Source organism: Oncorhynchus nerka, linkage group LG10 (genome assembly GCF_034236695.1).
Source record: "Oncorhynchus nerka isolate Pitt River linkage group LG10, Oner_Uvic_2.0, whole genome shotgun sequence".
In the NCBI taxonomy this organism is placed as follows: domain Eukaryota; kingdom Metazoa; phylum Chordata; class Actinopteri; order Salmoniformes; family Salmonidae; genus Oncorhynchus; species Oncorhynchus nerka.
Window position 1 is genome coordinate 59,986,861 of NC_088405.1, and position 21,876 is coordinate 60,008,736.

At 46.3% G+C, this 21,876-nt stretch overlaps 1 protein-coding gene across 15 annotated transcripts in view; it reads left to right on the forward strand.

Moving 5' to 3' along the window:
• LOC115135728 (RNA-binding protein Musashi homolog 2-like) overlaps nt 1-21,876 on the forward strand; it is a 342,501-nt gene that overhangs the window by 233,190 nt on the left and 87,435 nt on the right. For all 15 annotated transcript variants that reach the window (XM_029670752.2, XM_029670753.2, XM_029670751.2 and 12 more), the window contains exon 8: nt 17,389-17,471. In XM_029670752.2, the coding sequence (XP_029526612.1) occupies nt 17,389-17,471 (83 nt within the window). The remainder of the gene's footprint in view (nt 1-17,388; nt 17,472-21,876) is intronic.

Here is a 21,876-nt window from a genome sequence, read left to right on the forward strand (position 1 = left end):
AACACTAAAGAGAGAAGCTGAGGAGTTTTGCGGAGAACAAGACTCTGTTGGCACAGCGAGAGCGAACAGTTAAACGCATGCCTGTGTGTAAGTCTCCAGATGGGAGTGAGTGAGAGGAAAGGAAAGGAGAATGAGAAGAGGAAAGGAGAGAAGAGGAAGAGCATGTTTGGTCCTCAGAACCACCATGTAGCCATGCTGAGCTTACAAGAGGTCTCGAGTCCATAGCAACTACAGTCCTCCTCATCCACTAAGACTGGGCTAGAGCTGTAGAATTGAGGAGTCTCAGAATGGAGTGGAGTGACACATCTGTTCCAGAGAGTAGTAAGGACCCCGGTTCATCTCCAGTCTACTGTTAGAATTGACTTTATCCTCAACAGTCAAAGTCGACATCCTGAATGCTCCAATACACACCACCTCCTTCCATATTCAACAACCAACAACAGTGTTCTACAACTGTTTTGGATTTGTTGTTGGGTTCTCCTGCTGAACTGGAGCGTCTGTGTCAATTAGCAAGGTAGCGTGAGATGTTGACCGTGCTGTGTCTAACAGCATGCTCTGTCTTTATCCTCTTTGAGGCGCTCCTTTGAGAAGCCGACTGAAAAGTAGAGAGGAGAGAACAGAGAGACACATCCGTGAAATGAATAAGATGAACAAAGAAGTCAATAAACGGTAGACACGGTTCTCCATGGAGCTTTCTCGTTCCTTCTAATTCATCTTGGCTCCGGCCCAAAAGCAGTGATTAAAGGACATCTGAAGTACTAGAATGGCTGCGCTATGTACATTTTCACGTTTGATTATACAACCAATTATGCTGCACTTAAGAAATGAAATAAACCCAGGAAGCTGTGAACAGAGAGTGTTACACATGCAAATGACCCTACGCCGCTAGCCCTCGTGGTGCCACACACTTATAATCTACTGCTAGCTAGCCCTGTATTTCTGAGTGTGTTTGTAGGCACCTGCATGCCCCACCCACTTTGTTCTTTTCAGCCATCTATTTCCTGTGTTTGAGGGTTGCAAAATCCACTTTGTTCTTTTCAGCCATCTATTTCCTGTGTTTGAGGGTTGCAAAATCCACTTTGTTCTTTTCAGCCATCTATTTCCTGTGTTTGAGGGTTGCAAAATCCACTTTGTTCTTTTCAGCCATCTATTTCCTGTGTTTGAGGGGTGCAAAATCCACTTTGTTCTTTTCAGCCATCTATTTCCTGTGTTTGAGGGGTGCAAAATCCACTTTGTTCTTTTCAGCCATCTATTTCCTGTGTTTGAGGGGTGCAAAATCCACTTGTCACTTACATCTCACTGGAAGTATTGCTTTCATTTTGCACTCTTTCCTACTCTTGATGTTACGACAGTGGAAACGTTTGTAAATGACCTGTCAAACACACCATGGTAATGGCTGAAATGGGCTCAATGGACTACATTGTCTTTCCGTTGCATCTACAAGAACGGCAAATCTTGGTTGTGGATTTAACCCACGGTCTCGACACATCATAAAAAAGAGAAGAAAGATAACTTTATTTTGGTGGGTGTTGATTCTTTGTGCAACTGAAAGAAGGTACAATTGTATACAGTTGAAATGTTGACCAATTAGAGGCACTAAAATGAAAGCAACAGGAAAGGAACACTTGGATTATAGTGTAAACGATGTAAAATATGTTTAGACCGGGTGGGTATCCTTCTCTTGACACACCTTTTGAATTATGCAATAAAATGTGACAACAATAGTAATGCATAATTAAGGAGACAGTGCAGGTGAGCGCAATTTATGATTAGAGGTCTCCTGGACAAAGGATGTTTTTGGTGGTTGCAGGCCTGTTCCACCCCTTTATGTTAAATCATTCATGTATGCAAACAAACTCAGTGTATATATGCAAAGTAGGCACATCTAATTGTCTCTATTTAATCACAAAATATATTTAAAAATGACCTGATACACTAATGAAATGTATATATGAGTTCATTATAAGAAAAAAAGGGAATTTGTACAATACATCGTATACCTGAGTTCCCACCAAAATGCCTGACTCTATTCATTATTTTTCTGTGTCAGTAAAATGTTTTGTCTGCTATAATTCAGTCAATATCTGATGGATTTTTTTTAATGTAAAATGTTTGAAGTATCTTCATCCATTAAAAAACTGTTAGTCATCAGAATGATATTTTTAACCATTCAACCATTTTGGCACTAGTGTTTATGTGAGGAACAAACAGAAGGCCTACAGTACATGGGGCGAGAGATTCAAGAAGGCAGTTGAGGAAGTGGGCTCAGTAGAGTCAGGGTGACATCACCACATCCTGTCTACATTGACCTAACACGTCGTCAGCCGTACAGTCAGGCAGTCGGTCAGTCAGCACACAATGTTCTGTATACTTTTCAGCCTCCCACCACGACGTAGGTTGGTGGTGTACTGATGGCTTATCAGATATCAGTCCTGTCATTTTCTCTCTACTGGCTGGGGGACAGATGTTATTGTGACTGTGTGGGCCCTGGGGGTGATCCGCTCTGTTTGGGTTGGGCCTGTATCTCCTGCTGCTTAGCGGCATTAGGTTTCTCTCCATCTCACCCTTCTCAGCCAAATTCAGCAGCAGTGGCAGCAGCATCAGCATCTCTAAAGTAAATAAAGGAAAGCAGTAGTGCTTCTAAGCGTTTGGCTTGCTCATTAAAAGCAATCTCCTCTAAACGGCGACGGGCCTCTGCAAAGCGTTGTCGTCAATGTTCTTCATTACGGATGAATTGATCCAGTGTCTTGCCTTTAAACATACCCCATGCCTGGACATAAATAACAGTCTGGCCACAGTGGCTGAGAAAAGCCTAATTAAGTTTAATCAATGCTACTTTATGGCCTACTCACGCGTAATTCAATTCTTTAAACACTTGCTTTTTATGTTTGAAAAAGACTATTGAAATTGTAATGCGATTAGTCCGTGAGTCAGGGCTTCGCCAGAGGCTCCAGGAGAACGTGTGGATGTACTGTACGTGAATGGCAGCTAACGAATGGCAGTTAGTGCCCGCTATTCCTTCACTTTCCAGCCAAAAAACGATTTCATGTATTAATCCACAGTCAATTCTCTTTCCATCTGTCTCTTCCATGGTATCTCATGACCCATTCACTTATTACTGATTATCTCCTATTCAGATCCCCAGTTTCATCATCAGGAAGGAATGAAATAAATGATAATTACGTATAATGAAACTGATATCTATATCAATCAGTGGAAACGCACCAAAGGTGCATATCTGTTTCAATGGATTTCCAATTCCACATTGGATCTCCTGATGAAAAGAAATTCATCAGCATGTCCCGATGGATTTTTGGAAAGGTTCTCAGGCCCTTCCTCATTGGATGTTACTGTATGTGATAGAGATCTAGACATCTATTGAGTTTGGCCCATTGTTCTTCTCGAGGGCTCTGCACAAAATACTATGTTATTGTTCAATGGAGAACTTTGACACTTCTCTGTAGTTTAGACCATTGCATGTCATTACACCAATAGTCGGCATGTCCATGTATTGAAGCTACAGTATTTGTTCTGATTGTAGGCTGTGTTGATTTTGCTCGTGGCAGTCTGTGCATAGCAGGCCTGTATTACCCTAGCCTGTTTGATTACGTGCATGATATTGGTTTTCTGTGAAATCACTGAGCCAGCTGGCTGCTGAGCTGAGGCCAGGTAATGAGTACATAGCTATAACCCTGTTTGGCTCAGTCCTGCCCCAACAGATTGTCCATATACTGTAGCATTGTGCATCCAGCACATACCGTAGAGGTGGGAGAAGGAAGGTGTGCACTGGCTGAGCACAGGGGGCAGCAGGGAAGTAGAGATGGAGGGAGGGAGGGGGGAGGCTCTTTTGCACCGCACAGTGTGCCTTTCTAAGTAGGACAGTAAAATGGATGGCCCATCGCTGCTAGCTGACCTACATAGAGACACAGACAAAATAGTTCCCTCAGCATAAGAGCTACAGTAGAGTGGAGCCCAGCCACTCGCTCCTGCAAAAACACGCATGCACACAGGAAACACACACACACACCCAGAGGCGCATTTACCCAGAGGCACATGCTGTATTCACACACACATGAACAAGGAAATACACACACGGGTAGGCCTAACAAATGCAAGCTTGCAAATATACCCACAACGCAAACTGACACTTAGATAAATTCACTGTCATCACACACACAAGAAAAATGTGTTTGGATATGATATGTATATACACTCAGTGGGGCAAAAAAGTATTTGGTCAGCCACCAATTGTGCAAGTTCTCCCACGAGAGAGGCCTGTAATTTTCATCATAGGTACACTTCAACTATGACAGACAAAATGAGAAAAAAAATCCAGAAAATCACATTGTAGGATTTTTTATGAATTTATTTGCAAATTATGGTGGAAAATAAGTATTTGGTCAACAACAAAAGTTGGCTTGCAAGCCAAAGAACACCATCCCAACCGTGGAGCACGGGGTGGCAGCATCATGTTGTGGGGGTGCTTTGCTGCAGGAGGGACTGGTGCACTTCACAAAATAGATGGCATCGTGAGAAAGGAAAATTATGTGGGTATATTGAAGCAATGTCACGATCGTCGTAAGAAGCGGACCAAAGCGCAGCGTGGTGTGAATGCATCATTTTAATGGATGACGAAAACACGAAGTAAACTGAACAAAACAATAAATGAACAACGACCGTGAAGCTATATACCAAATGTGCTGACACAAGCAACTAACATAGACAATCACCCACAACCCACAATGACAAAACAGGCTACCTAAATATGGTTCCCAATCAGAGACGATGACTAACACCTGCCTCTGATGGAGAACCATATCAGGCCAAACACAGAAACAGACAAACTAGACATACAACATAGAATGCCCACTCTGACCAAACAAAACATAAGCAACATCTCAAGACATCAGTCAGGAAGTTTAAGCTTGGTCACAAATGGGTCTTCCAAATGGACAATCACCCCAAGCATACTTCCAAAGTTGTGGCAAAATGGCTTAAGGACAACAAAGTCAAGGTGAACTCAATCCTATAGAACATTTGTGGGCAGAACTGAAAAAGCGTGGGCGAGCAAGGAGACCTACAAACCTGACTCAGTTACACCAGCTCTGTCAGGAGGAATGGGCCAAAATTCCCCCAACTTATTGTGGGAAGCTTGTGGAAGGCTACCCAAAACGTTTGACCCAAGTTAAACAATTTAAAGACAATGCTACCGAATACTAATTGAGTGTATGTGAACTTCTGACCCACTGGGAATGTGATAAAAGAAATAAAGGCTGAAATAAATCATTCTCTCTACTATTATTCTGACATTTCACATTCTTAAATTGAAGTGGGGATCCTAACTGACCTAAGACAGGGAATTTTTACTAGGATTAAGTGTCAGGAATTGTGAAAAATTGAGTTTAAATGTATTTGGCTAAGGTGTATGATAACTTCCGGCTTCAACTGTATTTCCGTTCGTACCATAAGTATTTTATATTCCTGCTACCAGTCACTTTTCAGCCCTGTTTACATGTATAACCACCTATCACGCCGACACTGAGACTCGTACACCCACACACTCACACTGACCCCCACACACTCACAATAACACCCACACACTCACACACGAACACCCACACACTAACACCCACACACTCACACTAACACCCACACACTTACACTAACACCCACACACTCACTCTTACACCCACACACCCAGTAACACCCACACACTTACACTATTATACTGTACACATACACCACCACACACACACACACACACACCCACCACTTATGCTGCTGCCATACTGTTTACAATTATTATTATTATAGTCATGTATCCTGATACCAGTTACATTCTCCTAATCTCTGCCTCTCCACGCCAGCCTCCACACGCACACACAGACATTGAATAAATTGTAATGACAGAAATAATACAGATTTTTCTTTTGAATTTTGAAAAGTAAATCTGCATAGCCTACATTGAAAGCCAGTAGGACAGCAGAACAGCTGAGGTGGTGTATTCTACAGCATCCCACTGCATGCTTTACCATTTCATTAAATGTATTTCTTATTTTTATGAGATTTTTATAGCTCAAAAAGTCCAGCAGTAAGACCACCATAGGTGTGTGTGTGTGTGTGTGTGTGTGTGCGTGTGTGTGTGTGTGTCCGTTTATCACTACACTGATTTGCCAGGGGATATGAATTAGCGCTTTCTCCTCTAATGGGAATGATTCAGGGGAATGTCACAGGATCAAAATATATTGAGCTTTTTCACCCTCTTCTTTTCTTTGCTCTTAATTGCCTGGGAAAAAGGCAAGAGAGTGCCATTTCTGTATGCAGAGTCAATAGGGCTGACTACAAGTAATGTTAATAGACTCTCTGCTGCTCTACAGCCTCCCAGGCCAGTCTCTAAAGAGAGTCCTCTCCACCAGCCTCTTTAGGAGTAAACCAGGGGCTTCTTCTGTGCCAATCATTAATGAAACCGTCCTCCTCTTCGCTCCAGGACTGAGTAAGAATGCTGACGCCACGGCCGCCCTATTTCCCCGGCAGCAGCTTGTGGCTCTGTCACCATGGTTATTCATATAGCTAACATACTGAAGCGCCGTGGTACACATGCTTCTGTTCATACTGTAGCATGCCTGTGTGTGTGAAATGCTTTATGTCAGCATTTTAGGGAAGACTAAGTGAACCGTTCTCATCATTCGTTCTCCTTCTGTCTCTGTAGTTTATTACTGGAACATGACACACTGCTTTCCTTACTTTCTCCCCTCCTTTCCTGGACACTCTGTCATGGAGTGTTCCGGTGCTCCAGTGTGGGAATATGTGTGCTTGGCCGTGCTCTGGGTCTGTTAATGGTAATGAGTTTATAAATCAAAGGATTACCTGAGTGCTGTTTCCAGGGTCCTCAGTAAAAGCAGAGAGATGTGATGATCAAAGGCCTGTAATAGTGGAGCTGTGGACTCTGGGAGGCTGCCACCGGAGGTGTGTGCCCTACTCCCGGCTCTGATTGGATAGGTTAAGGGTTGGTCATGCATAGTGAGGTCAGAGCAGCCAATCATGAAAGGGAAGCAGTGAGAGGGGAAGGGGTAACTTGAGCCTGTCGCTCTGGCAGCCAGAGGGTGTGTGTGCATGCGCGCCTATGTGTGTTTCTGGGGGTCAGAGGTCATCCTTCCCTTGGTTGTTCCACTTCCTCGCCTCTGGTGTTTGACACGGTGCGTTTTAAGAGCTGCGAGGCCTGCTGCATTCCTCCTCAGCAGACAGAACAGCAGCCTAGCTACCCTACCCTCATTAGATGCTCGATTTCAGTGAGTCCATGGGGAAAGTGGAGCGCAGATCATTAGCGATTTGGAGGGAGCGATTTGTTTTGCTCCACAAGTTGTTTAGCATTACATGTCTGTAGTGCTGACGATTTCTTAACTACCCTTAGTTTTAACATCTAATGTTGCCATAAATCATATGTGGCACTTATCCTTACGTGTGCTGGGGTATGAGTCATTCCTCTATATGGAGAGACGGTGTCTGCTGTTAGGTGTGTGTGTGCGATGCGGTGCCCACGTGTGTGTGTGTGTTTGGGAGTGAGAGATGGACCTGACCTCTGGCCATAACTCAGAGCCTGCTACTGCTGCCAGATCTATTGCTCGGTTTTGTTCTGATCTCCCTCTCTTGCTGTTTCCGGGTCCTGCTTCCTCTCCTTCTTTCTCTCTCTCTCTTTCACACACACACACACACACACACACACACACACACACACACACACACACACACACACACACACACACACACAGGCTCACACCATCTGTCTCGCTTTGTGTCGGTCTCTTGTCTTTTTCACTTCATGTCTCTGTCTCTTCTTTAAACTCACACACAGAGACACAAACTCGGGCACGACATATCTGTTTCTCCCTTGGTCCCTCTCCCTCATCTCCATGGTGTATGTTGACCCCGAAAGTCATGGAGGTAATTGGAGTAACAGTATTGTCAAGACGATACATGTACAGTATCGTTCTTCCCCATGTTTTCCCTGCTTTCTCCTTCTTTTCACCCAGTGAAACATATTTGGACCTAGTCATTAGAGAGTTGTGGGAGGTCTGCTCCTGGTATTGATTCTACTGTCCAATCTCATTTATTTTACATGGCTTTTCCACTCCCAGGAGCTCACCAGGTATCTATGCTGCTTTGTGATGGAGGGCTTGGGTAAATAAGGCTTTGTGATGGAGAGCTTGGGTAAATAAGGCTTTGTGATGGAGGGCTTGGGTAAATAAGGCTTTGTGATGGAGGGCTTGGGTAAATAAGGCTTTGTGATGGAGGGCTTGGGTAAGTAAGGCTTTGTGATGGAGGGCTTGGTTAAATAAGGCTTTGTGATGGAGGGCTTGGGTAAATAAGGCTTTGTGATGGAGGGCTTGGGTAAATAAGGCTTTGTGATGGAGGGCTTGGGTAAATAAGGCTTTGTGATGGAGGGCTTGGGTAAATAAGGCTTTGTGATGGATGGGGCTTGGGTAAATAAGGCTTTGTGATGGAGGGCTTGGGTAAATAAGGCTTTGTGATGGAGGGCTTGGGTGGGTAAGGCTTTGTGATGGAGGGCTTGGGTAAATAAGGCTTTGTGATGGAGGGCTTGGGTAAATAAGGCTTTGTGATGGAGGGCTTGGGTAAATAAGGCTTTGTGATGGAGGGCTTGGGTAAATAAGGCTTTGTGATGGATGGAGGGCTTGGGTAAATAAGGCTTTGTGATGGAGGGCTTGGGTAAATAAGTATTTGTGATGGAGTGCTTGGGTAAATAAGGCTTTGTGATGGAGGGCTTGGGTAAATAAGGCTTTGTGATGGAGGGCTTGGGTAAATAAGGCTTTGTGATGGAGGGCTTGGGTAAATAAGGCTTTGTGATGGAGGGCTTGGGTAAATAAGGCTTTGTGATGGAGGGCTTGGGTAAATAAGGCTTTGTGATAGAGGGCTTGGGTAAATAAGGCTTTGTGATGGAGGGCTTGGGTAAATAAGGCTTTGTGATGGAGGGCTTGGGTAAATAAGGCTTTGTGATGGAGGGCTTGGGTAAATAAGGCTTTGTGATGGAGGGCTTGGGTAAATAAGGCTTTGTGATGGAGGGCTTGGGTAAATAAGGCTTTGTGATGGAGGGCTTGGGTAAATAAAGGCTTTGTGATGGAGGCTTTGTGATGGAGGGCTTGGGTAAATAAGGCTTTGTGATGGAGGGCTTGGGTAAATAAGGCTTTGTGATGGAGGGCTTAGGTAAATAAGGCTTTGTGATGGAGGGCTTGGGTAAATAAGGCTTTGTGATGGATGGAGGGCTTGGGTAAATAAGGCTTTGTGATGGATGGAGGGCTTGGGTAAATAAGGCTTTGTGATGGAGGGCTTGGGTAAATAAGGCTTTGTGATGGAGGGCTTGGGTAAATAAGGCTTTGTGATGGAGGGCTTGGGTAAATAAGGCTTTGTGATGGAGTGCTTGGGTAAGTAAGGCTTTGTGATGGAGGGCTTGGGTAAATAAGGCTTTGTGATGGAGGGCTTGGGTAAATAAGGCTTTGTGATGGAGGGCTTGGGTAAATAAGGCTTTGTGATAAGGAGGGCTTGGGTAAATAAGGCTTTGTGATGGAGGGCTTGGGTAAATAAGGCTTTGTGATGGAGGGCTTGGGTAAAATAAGGCTTTGTGATGGAGGGCTTGGGTAAATAAGGCTTTGTGATGGAGGGCTTGGGTAAATAAGGCTTTGTGATGGAGGGCTTGGGTAAATAAGGCTTTGTGATGGAGGGCTTGGGTAAAGTAAGGCTTTGTGATGGAGGGCTTGGGTAAATAAGGCTTTGTGATGGAGGGCTTGGGTAAATAAGGCTTTGTGATGGAGGGCTTGGGTAAATAAGGCTTTGTGATGGAGGGCTTGGGTAAATAAGGCTTTGTGATGGAGGGCTTGGGTAAATAAGGCTTTGTGATGGAGGGCTTGGGTAAGTAAGGCTTTGTGATGGAGGGCTTGGGTAAATAAGGCTTTGTGATGGAGGGCTTGGGTAAATAAGGCTTTGTGATGGAGTGCTTGAGTAAGTAAGGCTTTGTGATGGAGGACTTGGGTAAATAAGACTTTGTGATGGAGGGCATGGGTAAATAAGGCTTTGTGATGGAGGGCTTGGGTAAATAAGGCTTTGTGATGGAGTGCTTGGGTAAGTAAGGCTTTGTGATGGAGGGCTTGGGTAAATAAGGCTTTGTGATGGAGGGCTTGGGTAAATAAGGCTTTGTGATGGAGGGCTTGGGTAAATAAGGCTTTGTGATGGAGGGCTTGGGTAAATAAGGCTTTGTGATGGAAGGCTTGGGTAAATAAGGCTTTGTGATGGAGTGCTTGGGTAAGTAAGGCTTTGTGATGGAAGGCTTGGGTAAATAAGGCTGAAAATACCCATTGATTCCCTGAAGATCCATGTATTGATCCTGAAGGATCATCTTTTGTGTTCTCTGTTCACCCCTTCATCCCAGCATGGAGGTAAACCCCAGGCCTGTGGACTCAGTGCTCACTCTCTTTCAGAAACACAGACAGAGATACACACACGGACACGGACACACCATGGTAACCCAGTGTTTTCAGTCATGAGTGCCAATGAGCTCATTATGGACTGCACATTAAGAAGTGTTTCTGAGATGATGTCACCATGTAATGGTGTCACTCTCTGTTCTGGGAGAAGGCTAACGATGCTGTCATTCCACCAGCCAGTCCCTCATACAGATCTTAGTGTAGGACCTGATCGTGATCGTATACAAAAGATGCTTTGATCGTAGTATATAAATGTACGGTTTGAAATGAATATGTTTTAGTCAAATAATATAGCTGTTTTGGCTTCTTGCGGCCAATTTGCAGTCTTAAAAAAGAAAAGGTCTGAATGTAGTTGATGATCCCTGTCCTATACCATCGTTGGTCCTGGATGAGCATGATATCTCACCTCCTGCTGAGTATCTAAAGCTGTAAAAGATGGATGCACATATCTCACTGCTCTGTGAGCCTTCATTTTCATGTAAAGAGGGATGACACTGGCACATCACTAGAATCTGTCTGCTCCACTGTACCCAGGGGATTGTGGGTATGCGCGCTCTGTGTGATCGCTCCACATAATGCAACCTTAAGAAAGTGTTAAAACACGTCCTACACCTTAACCCGAGGATAACATTTTCATGTGCTGAGGTCCACAATATTTTACAACCTTACCCACATAAGCTAGTTATGTATGTAAATGGTGCCACACACTCAGGGAAACATAACAGAGAAAAACGATTTAGCCTCATTTGTAATTCCCAGGTGCTAAAAAGAGCGAGTTGAGTAATATGAGTTGGATTTTAAACAGGGGCTGCCAGTTAAGTCAACTGAAAAGTAACGTTTTCTGCATTTATTACGAAGTCCCCTTTAGTATCTGCCGGAAAATGACGATTGAGAACTCTCCGGAATGCTACAGCATCTGATTTGCTCTTGTTCTACTTTAAATACATTAAAGTGGCTCTGGCAGAATCAGCTTTTTAAGCAAAGGTCACTTGACGTTTCATTGATTTAGCATTTTAATGTTATTTGCGTAGCCTCTCTCTCTCTGCGGGGGAATGGCATTATGCAGGCAAGGAGAGTGTGTGTGCAGTGTGCTGTTTGCTGCTGGTGAGAGGCTGTGAACGCTGCCTGGGTGTAGCTCAGTGGAGACGGGGGACGGGGCTAGACCTGCCACTCTCTAACTAGTATAAGATACAGCCAAGACCCCTCACCTCTGCAGCAGCCACCCCAGCCAGTCAGCTACCCAGCCAGTCAGCTACCCAGCCAGTCAGCCACCCAGCCTGTCAGCCACCCAGCCAGTCAGCCACCCAGCCAGTCAGCCACCCAGCCTGTCAGCCACCCAGCCAGTCAGCCACCCAGCCTGTCAGCCACCCAGCCAGTCAGCCACCCAGCCTGTCAGCCACCCAGCCTGTCAGCCACCCACCCTGTCAGCCACCCAGCCAGGCAACCACCCAGCCTGTCAGCCACCCAGCCTGTCAGTCAACCAGCCAGTCAGCTGCCCAGCCAGTCAGCCGCCCAGCCAGTCAGCCGCCCAGCCAGTCAGCCGCCCAGCCAGTCAGCCACCCAGCCTGTCAGCCACCCAGCCAGTCAGCCACCCAGCCAGTCAGCCACCCAGCCAGTCAGCCACCCAGCCAGTCAGCCACCCAGCCAGCCACTAACACTTGTTGCCAGCCTTCACATTGAAAATCCATGTGTTGTCATTAGTCCGTTTAAATTTTTGTCTCAGCGAAGGTGTTGGCACCTCTCCCTGTCTCTATTGATTCCGGCTCCTCTTTAATAATCTCATAAAAGTGTAGTCCTGCTCTCCTGCCATGTTGGGGCAACAGAACAGAACTACCCACCCAGGATTACCAGACAGGAATGACACACCTCTATCTGACACCCTAGGATGAGAGGAAGGGAGAATGGGGAGGATGAGTGGAGGGAAGGAAGGGGAGAGGGCTTGTGTGCCTGTAAGTTTGGCTCTGTAAGTAGGGTAGAGGAGCGAGGGGTGGAAGACCAATATAGGGGTAGAGGGTCAGACTGCCCCTGTGGGAGGGCCTGGGCTGGTGAGGGGTGTTGTTCTGTGTTTCTGTCATCCTGGAAGACAATACAACCCAGCCAGCAGTAGAGAATATCCATCAGACAGTAGAGCCTGTTCACTGGTATCATAGGCTCTGTGGTGGCTGTAGTGAGTGTATGGATCAGTGGGTTGTTTCTCTAATAGAACATTATAGGCTCAGGTTATGAATAACTCCCAGTAAGACTGAGCCAGACTCTCTGGTTACAGGGAGTACTCTCTACATCTGCCATAATAAGACAACTGGAGCTGGCTCTCTGACCTTATTGGATTCAATACACTGATTAGAATGTGGTTTGCTTTAAATTAAACAAAATAATCCTTAATTTACTTGCTCTTGCGTTTGTATATCAGTGTGTCATGAGTTTGTGTGGTAGGAGTGTGCGTTTGTTGAGTGGGCACGCAGTGAGATGTTTAGGTCAGCAGCCTATGATTTATTTAGTCTTAGTCTTGGGTGTAGTAGCATATCCAAAGTGCTGGTCTCCGCAGCTCCCTCTGTGGGCCAGTGGTGGTAGTGCTTGGTGGGTGGTGACGACGGAGGCTTGGCCCTGACCACACAGGGTGTAATAGTGCAGTGGAAACTGTGCTGTCAGTTAATAGAGGAGCTGCCTCTCTGTGTGTGGCAGTGGGAGAGAGTGCGATGACAGTAGAGCTCTCCTGCAGAGAGGGCAGGTGTGTTAACCCCTCTCCCTGTTTCTCTCTTTCTCTCTCTCGCTCTCTGCTCTCTTGGTCTGCTCACCCAGCCGCCACTCTCTCCTCCCGCACTCCGCTGTGACAAATGGCTCCTGACGGCTGATTTGTTGGTTGTCAAAAGTGGTCCTTGTGCCGCCGACGAGGGGGAGGTGGATCGAGCTGGAAAACAAGCTGCATCTTCCAATTTTCCAGCTCCCGCCACCGCTTCTCAGCCTCGCCCACAGAAACACTGGCAGGCAGGCAGCCCACAGAAACACTGGCAGGCAGGCAGCCCACATAAACACTCGCAGGCAGGCAGCCCACAGAAACATTGGCAGGCAGGCAGCCCACAGAAACACTCGCAGGCAGGCAGCCCACAGAAACACTGGCAGGCAGGCAGCCCACAGAAACACTGGCAGGCAGGCAGCCCACAGAAACACTCGCAGGCAGGCAGCCCACAGAAACACTGGCAGGCAGGCAGCCCACAGAAACACTGGCAGGCAGGCAGCCCACAGAAACACTGGCAGGCAGGCAGCCCACAGAAACACTGGCAGGCAGGCAGCCCACAGAAACACTGGCAGGCAGGCAGCCCACAGAAACACTCGCAGGCAGGCAGCCCACAGAAACACTCGCAGGCAGGCAGCCCACGGCAAGCCAAGATGTCACTTCTCAAATTGATATTCTCTCGGTCTGACATAGAATGCATCAAATTAATAGCTGTTCATGATTTATCAGCGTATTCATTCATTTTCATTCAACATCAGTGATTCCCAGCTTTTCCTGGGTTTTGTAAGCTCCTTTTGCACTAGAGGTGTTTCAGTGACATCCTCCGGCATTAGTAATGACAAGGGAACTAGGAAAAAAGGGAAAAGAGGGTGAGAGAAAGACAGTACTTTTGAAACAGCCATAAAACCCAGGCGTTAGTTGGGAGGGGCGACCAACTTTCCTTCCCACCAGCTACCCTAGGATGTCCCGACGAGCTTCTAGAGGAAGTCATCAAAGCCTGAGTTCTCTCCCATGACAGTAGTTAGAACACTGTGCTTTCTGCCCTGCATAGACAGTTCATCTCCCCAACACTCCTCAAGGACATTAGAAATTCAAATCTTGCCTTGTCCCACATGTCCCTGGGCCATGTGGTTACAGTAACATGAAACACTAAACCTGCCCCTGGGCCATGTGGTTACAGTAACATGAAACACTAAACCTGCCCCTGGGCCATGTGGTTACAGTAACATGAAACACTAAACCTGCCCCTGGGCCATGTGGTTACAGTAACATGAAACACTAAACCTGCCCCTGGGCCATGTGATTACAGTAACATGAAACACTAAACCTGCCCCTGGGCCATGTGGTTACAGTAACATGAAACACTAAACCTGCCCCTGGGCCATGTGGTTACAGTAGCATACAGTAGCATGAAACACTAAACCTGCCCCTGAGCCATGTGGTTACAGTAACATGAAACACTAAACCTGCCCCTGGGCCATGTGGTTACAGTAACATGAAACACTAAACCTGCCCCTGGGCCATGTGGTTACAGTAACATGAAACACTAAACCTGCTCCTGGGCCATGTGGTTACAGTAACATGAAACACTAAACCTGCCCCTGGGCCATGTGATTAACATGTAAACCTGCCCCTGGGCCATGGAAACATGAAACACTAAACCTGCCCCTGGGCCATGTGGTTACAGTAACATGAAACACTAAAAACCTGAAACACTAAACCCCCTGGGCCATGTGGTTACAGTAGCATGAAACACTAAACCTGCCCCTGTGCCATGTGGATTACAGTAACATGAAACACTAAATGCCCCTGGGCCATGTGGTTACAGTAACATGAAACACTAAACCTTCCCCTGGGCCATGTGGTTACAGTAACATGAAACACTAAACCTGCCCCTGGGCCATGTGGTTACAGTAACATGGTTAAACCTGCCCCTGGGCCAGTTACAGTAAAACCTGCCCCTGGGCCATGTGGTTACAGTAACATGAAACACTAAACCTGCCCCTGGGCCATGTGGTTACAGAAGCATGAAACACTAAACCTGCCCCTGGGCCATGTGGTTACATTAACTTGAAACGCTAAACCTTCCCCTCGGCCATGTGGTTACAGTAACATGAAACACTAAACCTTCCCCTGGGCCATGTGGTTACTGTAAACAGCAGCAGTCATTCTATAGATAGCTTTAGGAGTGTCTCTAAGTGCATGTGTGACTAATGTGCACTACACAATCTGAGATGAGTCAAAGGTCACAGTGGAATAGAGGGGGCTGCTCTGGGTTATTTACCCATGGTCCTCTTCTCTTATTAGCCCTGCTGTCTCCTTATCTCCTCTTATGTCATCCTGTGTTCTGTATGTCATCCTGGCTCCTTCACCCCCTGACCTCTGACCCTGTTTAGGCTCCCTTAAGCCCTGGAGGTTGCTGACTGTTGAAATGTTGTTGATATTATGGACTGGGTGTTTGTGTTCCAAGTAGGCTGATTGTATAATTTTATGGTATTCACAGTTATTATCAAATAAAATCACATTTTATTTATCACATGCTTGGTAAACAACAGGTATAGACAGTTAAATGCTTCCTTATGGGCCCTTCCCAACAATGCAGAGAAATAGAAAAATAACAGAAAGATAATAACACTAAATACATAATGTGTAATGATACCTTGGCTATATACACAGGGTACCAGTACCGAGTCAATGTGCAGCGGTAAGAGGTCATTGAGGTATATATGTACGTATAGGGGTGGCAGGTAGCCTAGTGGTTAGAGTGTTGGACTAGTAACCGAAAGATTGAATCCCCGAGCTGACAAGGTAAAAAATCTGTCTTTCTGCCCCTGAACAAGGCAGTTAACCCACTGTCATTAAAAATAAGAATTTGTTCTTAACTGACGTGCCTAGTTAAATAAATACATAAAAAATATAGGGGTAAAGTGACTAGGCAACAGGATAGACAGTAGCAGCTGTGTATGTGATGAGTCAAAAGAGTAGGTGCAAAGGGGAGGTCAATGCAGATAGTCCAGGTCCCTATTTGGCGGTCTTATGGCTTGGGGGTAGAAGGTATGGGTATGATATAGGTTCAGTTTGGCAATGTATTAACCATATTCAAGCTAAGACTACATTTCCTGTTTGACCCCTTGTCTTCTATTGGTGAATGAACATCCATATCTCTTCATCACATAGTCTGTTGAGCTCCATTGTAATGACTGGATTATGGTGTGTGAGAATGACTTTAGAGCAGCAGCTATGTGTTTATGTGTTTATCCAGTGTGACGTCATTGTAAATAAGAATTTGTTCTTACCTGACTTGCCCAGTTAAATCAAAACATTTATGGTAATGATTGTTTAAGCCCAGGCTGAGGTGATCTTTACTGTCTGTCTGTCTGTCTGTCTGTCTGTCTGTCTTCTGTATACAGTACTACAGGCTGCTTCTCATTCATTCCCACTTATTCTTTTATTCCAAATTCTTTGTGTTTCCACACTAGCTCTTCCTTTCTAACACAATGCAATAGAATATCATTTCCCCTTTGAACCCGCGCCATAAAGAAGGCAGATTGCTTTGTGCATCAGCCATCAGAACAGCCCGAGAAAAGAGCATAGCCGTTCCCTGGTGCGCCAAGGCTACAGTCGTCTTGTCTCATGGCCTTGTCTCCTTGATATAGGAAGGGGTTAAGCTTTTATTTTATAAATACCTTCAAACATCCCACGGTCAATGATACATTCAGATATGCCGAGTCCTGCATTAACATAAAAACGAGGTCTTGTTATACAGTGAAATTTCAATGAAGCGAACACAAAATGCATTTAATGAAATTCAGATGCTAAGGCCCCTGCTCCCATGAATCTCATTAAATGGGCTTTGTGCTGTTTTTCCATCTTCTCTTTGTGGAGAAGGTCCTCCAGTGCCTCTAATAAGGTCTGAGATTTCATCATATTCTTGATTTAGAGAAGACAATGTCTGTCTTGTTCAGTTGTTCCTCCCAGCGCTCACGCCATTCTGCCTCTCCAAAAGACGGGGGGCGGGCAGAGTTTCTCCATGCACCTCATGATAATAGCTGCATGGTGCATTTTCTTTTAATGCTGAAGTTTGCGAACATCCCCCTAACTCACTGTCTCTCTCTCTCTCTCTCTCTCTCTCTCTCTCTCTCTCTCTCTCTCTCTGTACAGGATTCGGCTTTGTAACTTTCGAGGGTGAAGACGTCGTAGAGAAAGTCTGTGAAATTCATTTTCATGAAATCAATAATAAAATGGTAAGTCTACTCTTCTTTTCAATTCCAGGTTGGTGTTGAAAGATTAATATTTGATTTCCTCTTTAATGGAGTGTTAATAGCTTAGAGTTAACAGTGTGTGTGGGGCGTAGGCGTGTGTGTGTGTGCTCGTGCATGACTGTATATATACGTGTGTGTGTGTTTGTGTGAGTGTGTGTGTGGGTGCACGCCTGTGTGTGTGTATGTGTGTGTGTGTGTGTGTGTGTGTGTGTACATGTGCGTGCCTGTTTGTGTGCACTCTGTGGGTCTCTGGGTTTCTGGGATGGGGTAGCGCAGTGGTGTGTACTGCCCGGTAACTGTGAAATTGTGTGTGTGAGTTCCGCCTGTCACGTTGAGGGAGTGGTGAGGGCAACCTGTCGCTTTCTTGCCCCTACATTCCCCAACCCATACAACACGCACACCTTGAGTGCTGGCCAGCCAGGGAGAGAGTGTTGCTGGGAGAGCGTTGGCAGGGGAAGAGTTCATTAACCAGGGATTAGAGCCTTCCAGGAAGCCCAGTAATGATCTAACTCACCACCTCACTGCTGTTGTCTTCTGGTTCAAAGCACACAGTCGAAAGCTTATGGTCATTCCATCAGTTCAGCTCATCAGATGAATCAATTGAGCACGGCGTACTGTAGCCGTCAATGTTTCTGTCACACGTTGATAGATAGTAGACAGTTCTGAGTCTCTGTAGTAGCGGTTAGGCCCCTCCTGTCCCCCTGTGTGTAGTCTACTGACTGGGTTGGCCTGTGATGGGCTAGAGGGAATACTCTCTTCCTATCACTCTACGGGCTGGGACTCCTCCCTTTACTATGTGGTCTCATTCAGGGTCATAGACCTGAGTGACGGCGGTGGTGTAGTAGAAACAAGAGACCGACTCGTCCATGTATGGCCCTTACTTACCACAATCTTTGTAACAGTCCCTGCTGATCAGAGCCTCCCATAGGAATCACACGAGAAGAACAGAGAGGAAAGGAGACAGGTAGAGGAGAGGGGAGGGGAAAAGAGAGGAGAGGAGAGAATAGGGGGCGAGGAGAGAAGGAGAGCAGAGAAAGAGAGAAACAGGCCTGGTTATCTGAGCTGGAGATCAGATATTGTAGTCATTCTGATCCCCCTCGTCTCCCTCTTCCATCCCTCCATCCCCTCTCCCTCTCTTTCTCCGTCACAGACAAGCTGCTCCTTGAGCCCAGGGACAGACACAGTGTCTGCTTGCAGATCTATGAGACCAAGACAATGCTATCGATTTTTATATGATATTGCATCAAATGGTTTCATCGTTCAGGGAGCACCAAGCCAGGGCTGCCATTTCGTTTTCCCTGCAGTGGTTTGGAGCATTGTTCGTGCCACCCATCGACAGGCTGGATTGAATTGGACTAGCAGGGAATTGCATGAGATGGGTAACTTCAGAGAAATGGAGGAGAATAAAAAGCTACTTGAAATACTCCAGGTTATTTGTCTTGTTGAAAATAACAGAAGTTAATGTGCTGCACTCTCTCTGTGCGGTAATGAGATGGTTGAGCGTTTCTAAGACAACCGAGGAGAGGGTTAAACCGTTCCGGGGAGTTCAAGCAAGCTTCTTCCCATTTTCCTCTCTATTAGAATCCACTGGTAGAGCTTCAGATCAAAGCTTTATCTGAAGCATCATCTGCTAACAGTCTGTGCTGTTTATATTTGACTTGCTAATTCCATTCATCATCATTATTATGATTATTATTTAGTATACTCCTGTGGCAGGCAGGGTCCTGTATTCAGGCTGTTTTAGTGTCATCGTGTGTTTTGATGCCTCTCATCTCTGCTTCCTGCCATCTGTTGCATGTTGAACCCCTTCCTTTAATAGAGCATACAGACAACTGTGTGCCAGGCGACCCGGCTCTGAGGGAATTCAGTAGAGATTGAAACACAGGCCACAGGTCCAGAGCGGTGGACGTTAGGGAAGAGTCTGATAGTAAGGGTCAGATTGTGTAGGTGACGACAGAGCATGTGTCGCCCTCGTGAGGATTTCTCTCACACCGCGACGCTGCCTGCCTTTGATGTCCGCTCTAAGCACACGCAGCCGCCCATAAAACATTCAGCAGGCTTTTCCTCTGCCGGAGACCGAGAGGAAGGGGGAGGGGGGTTGAACAGAACTCTCTTCAAATCCAAACGTCCCGCTTTGGCCCCTTAGAAATCCGACAGAGTGCTGACATCTGGGAGAACAGGAAGGGGGCGAATGGAGGAGGGGAAGGAGGTTAGGATGGAGTGGGGGAAGGAGGAGGGGAAGGAGAGGAAGGAGGAAGGGAAGGAGAGGAAGGAGGAAGGGATGGAGGAGAGGAAGGAGGAGGGGAAGGAGGAGAGGATGGAGGAGAGGATGGAGGAGAGGGAGGAGGAGGGGATGAAGGAGGGGAAGGAGGAGGGGATGTAGGAGGGGAAGGAGGATAGGATGGAGGGAAAGCAGGGAAGATAAAAGGCTCAGGTTTTAACTTAGTATTACAGGAGGATTTTTGGGGGGGATTTAATATCTGAGTTCACCCAATTAAGTCATTTCCGAAATAGACCTATTACGCTCCTGTGATCTCAGATAATTCATGGATATCCACTGGACAGGACTCCCTGTAATGTTAAGAGTTTTAATAATACCTCCTGGTGCTATCCCTTTGATGTGCCCTCCAGTAGGCCTGCCACTCTACTACTGACAGCACAGGCAGACAGACAGGCAGACAGACCACTCTTGGGAGTTTACATGAACTTCAGCACCTAGGTGAACCCTCCTCCCCCAAGCCTAGCTCATCATCTAGGGTCAGTGCACATTGAGATGTAATCTACCCATGGTGTGTGTGTGTGTGTGTGTGCTTGTGTGTGAACATATGCATGCCTGTGTATGTGTGTGCGTGTGTGTGTGTTTGTGCACTGGGGTGTGTGTGTGTGAGTGGATCCTGGAGGATTTACTCAATCACCCAGGGTTCATGTGTGGAGCAGCATAGCTCTACACTAAGGACAGGATATTTATAGCTGGGTTGACGTAGCGGAGGAATGTGGATGTCCATCTGACTGAGTGAAACTACCCCATCCTCTCCTCTACTCTCTGCTGTGGTCTGCCCACTAGGGGGGCTTCTGGCCTCTGGTGAACCATTGCCTGCCTTGCTGGGAAGTACCATGTCCCGGTCACCATGTCTCTCTCTCTCTCTCTCTCTCTCTCTCTCTCTCTCTCTCTCTCTCCTTCCATTCCCAGCCTTTTCAGGTCTGATTACTGTGGAGCCCCACAGGGCAGGAGCAAGAGAGTGATTGAGGAAATGGCCTGTTCTCTCTGTCTCAATGTCATCCTGATCACCAACTTCCTCTCTGATTGTTATAGTGTGAGTTTTGCCTCATCTGCGAGGCGGCCAGGGGGACAGAGGCTGAATGACAATAAGGTCTCACTTTATCTCTCTAAATATCTCCAGGTAGCCCTGTGTATCGCCACCTGCTGGTGTGTGTGATAGACTAACACCTGCTCTATGCATTAAGTTTACACTGTCAAGTAGTAGAGGGGTGCTGATTGGGTAGCTTATTAGCCATTAGTCATTCAGCCACACCTCCTCATGGAGAGGGTTCCCTCAGTGTAATGGAGTAGAACCATAGTGTTGTAGTGGAACCAAGAAGCTGCAATCAGCGGTCCTCTGAGATGGTGTTGTGTGGAACCGTGTGGAGGGAGCTGTGAGAATCTGCTAGCACTTCAGCGCCAGTGTGACATTTATCAAGAGGCATAGGTTGTCATTAATATGTGAGCTGGGCCTAATGGGCTGCTGTTGGGCTGATGAGCCTGATGGATGACTGGCAGGACGGCCAGGGACGATGAGGGAGGGAGTGACACACTGTCTGTCAGTCAGCAGAGCACACACACACACACACACACACACACACCATGTTACATCAGCACGACATGCCACGCTGCAGCGCCTCTCTGACAGATGGGACCTCTCAGACACACTCTGCTTTAAGGAAACACTGAATTTGGGGTTCACTGGAACACCCTGTATTATTCCTCTTTAATTGCTATTCACATCTGAATATACTATCAGTCCCAATGTTCATTTTGGTTTACATTAATCAATGATATTCTCAATTCTCAAATACCACCATGCAGTGATTTACAACTACAACCTTGAAAACCTTGTCTTGTCTCTTTTGTCCCTCTCTTCCCGAGTGTCCTGTGTTTTGTTGGATCTGCTTTGAGTTAGTGTCCACTCTCCATGTCCAAGTAGAGACATAGCTTTGGCATACTGAGACAGGAAGGGAAACTGTGGCTCAGTGTGAATATGAGGAAACATGTTGGAATCTGGTGGTTTTAGAATTAGATTGGTAACAGTCTGTAATCTGCTACCATTGGATTTGTAGCTATACTGAACAAAAATATAAACGCACTTTAAATGTAAAGTGTTGGTCCCAT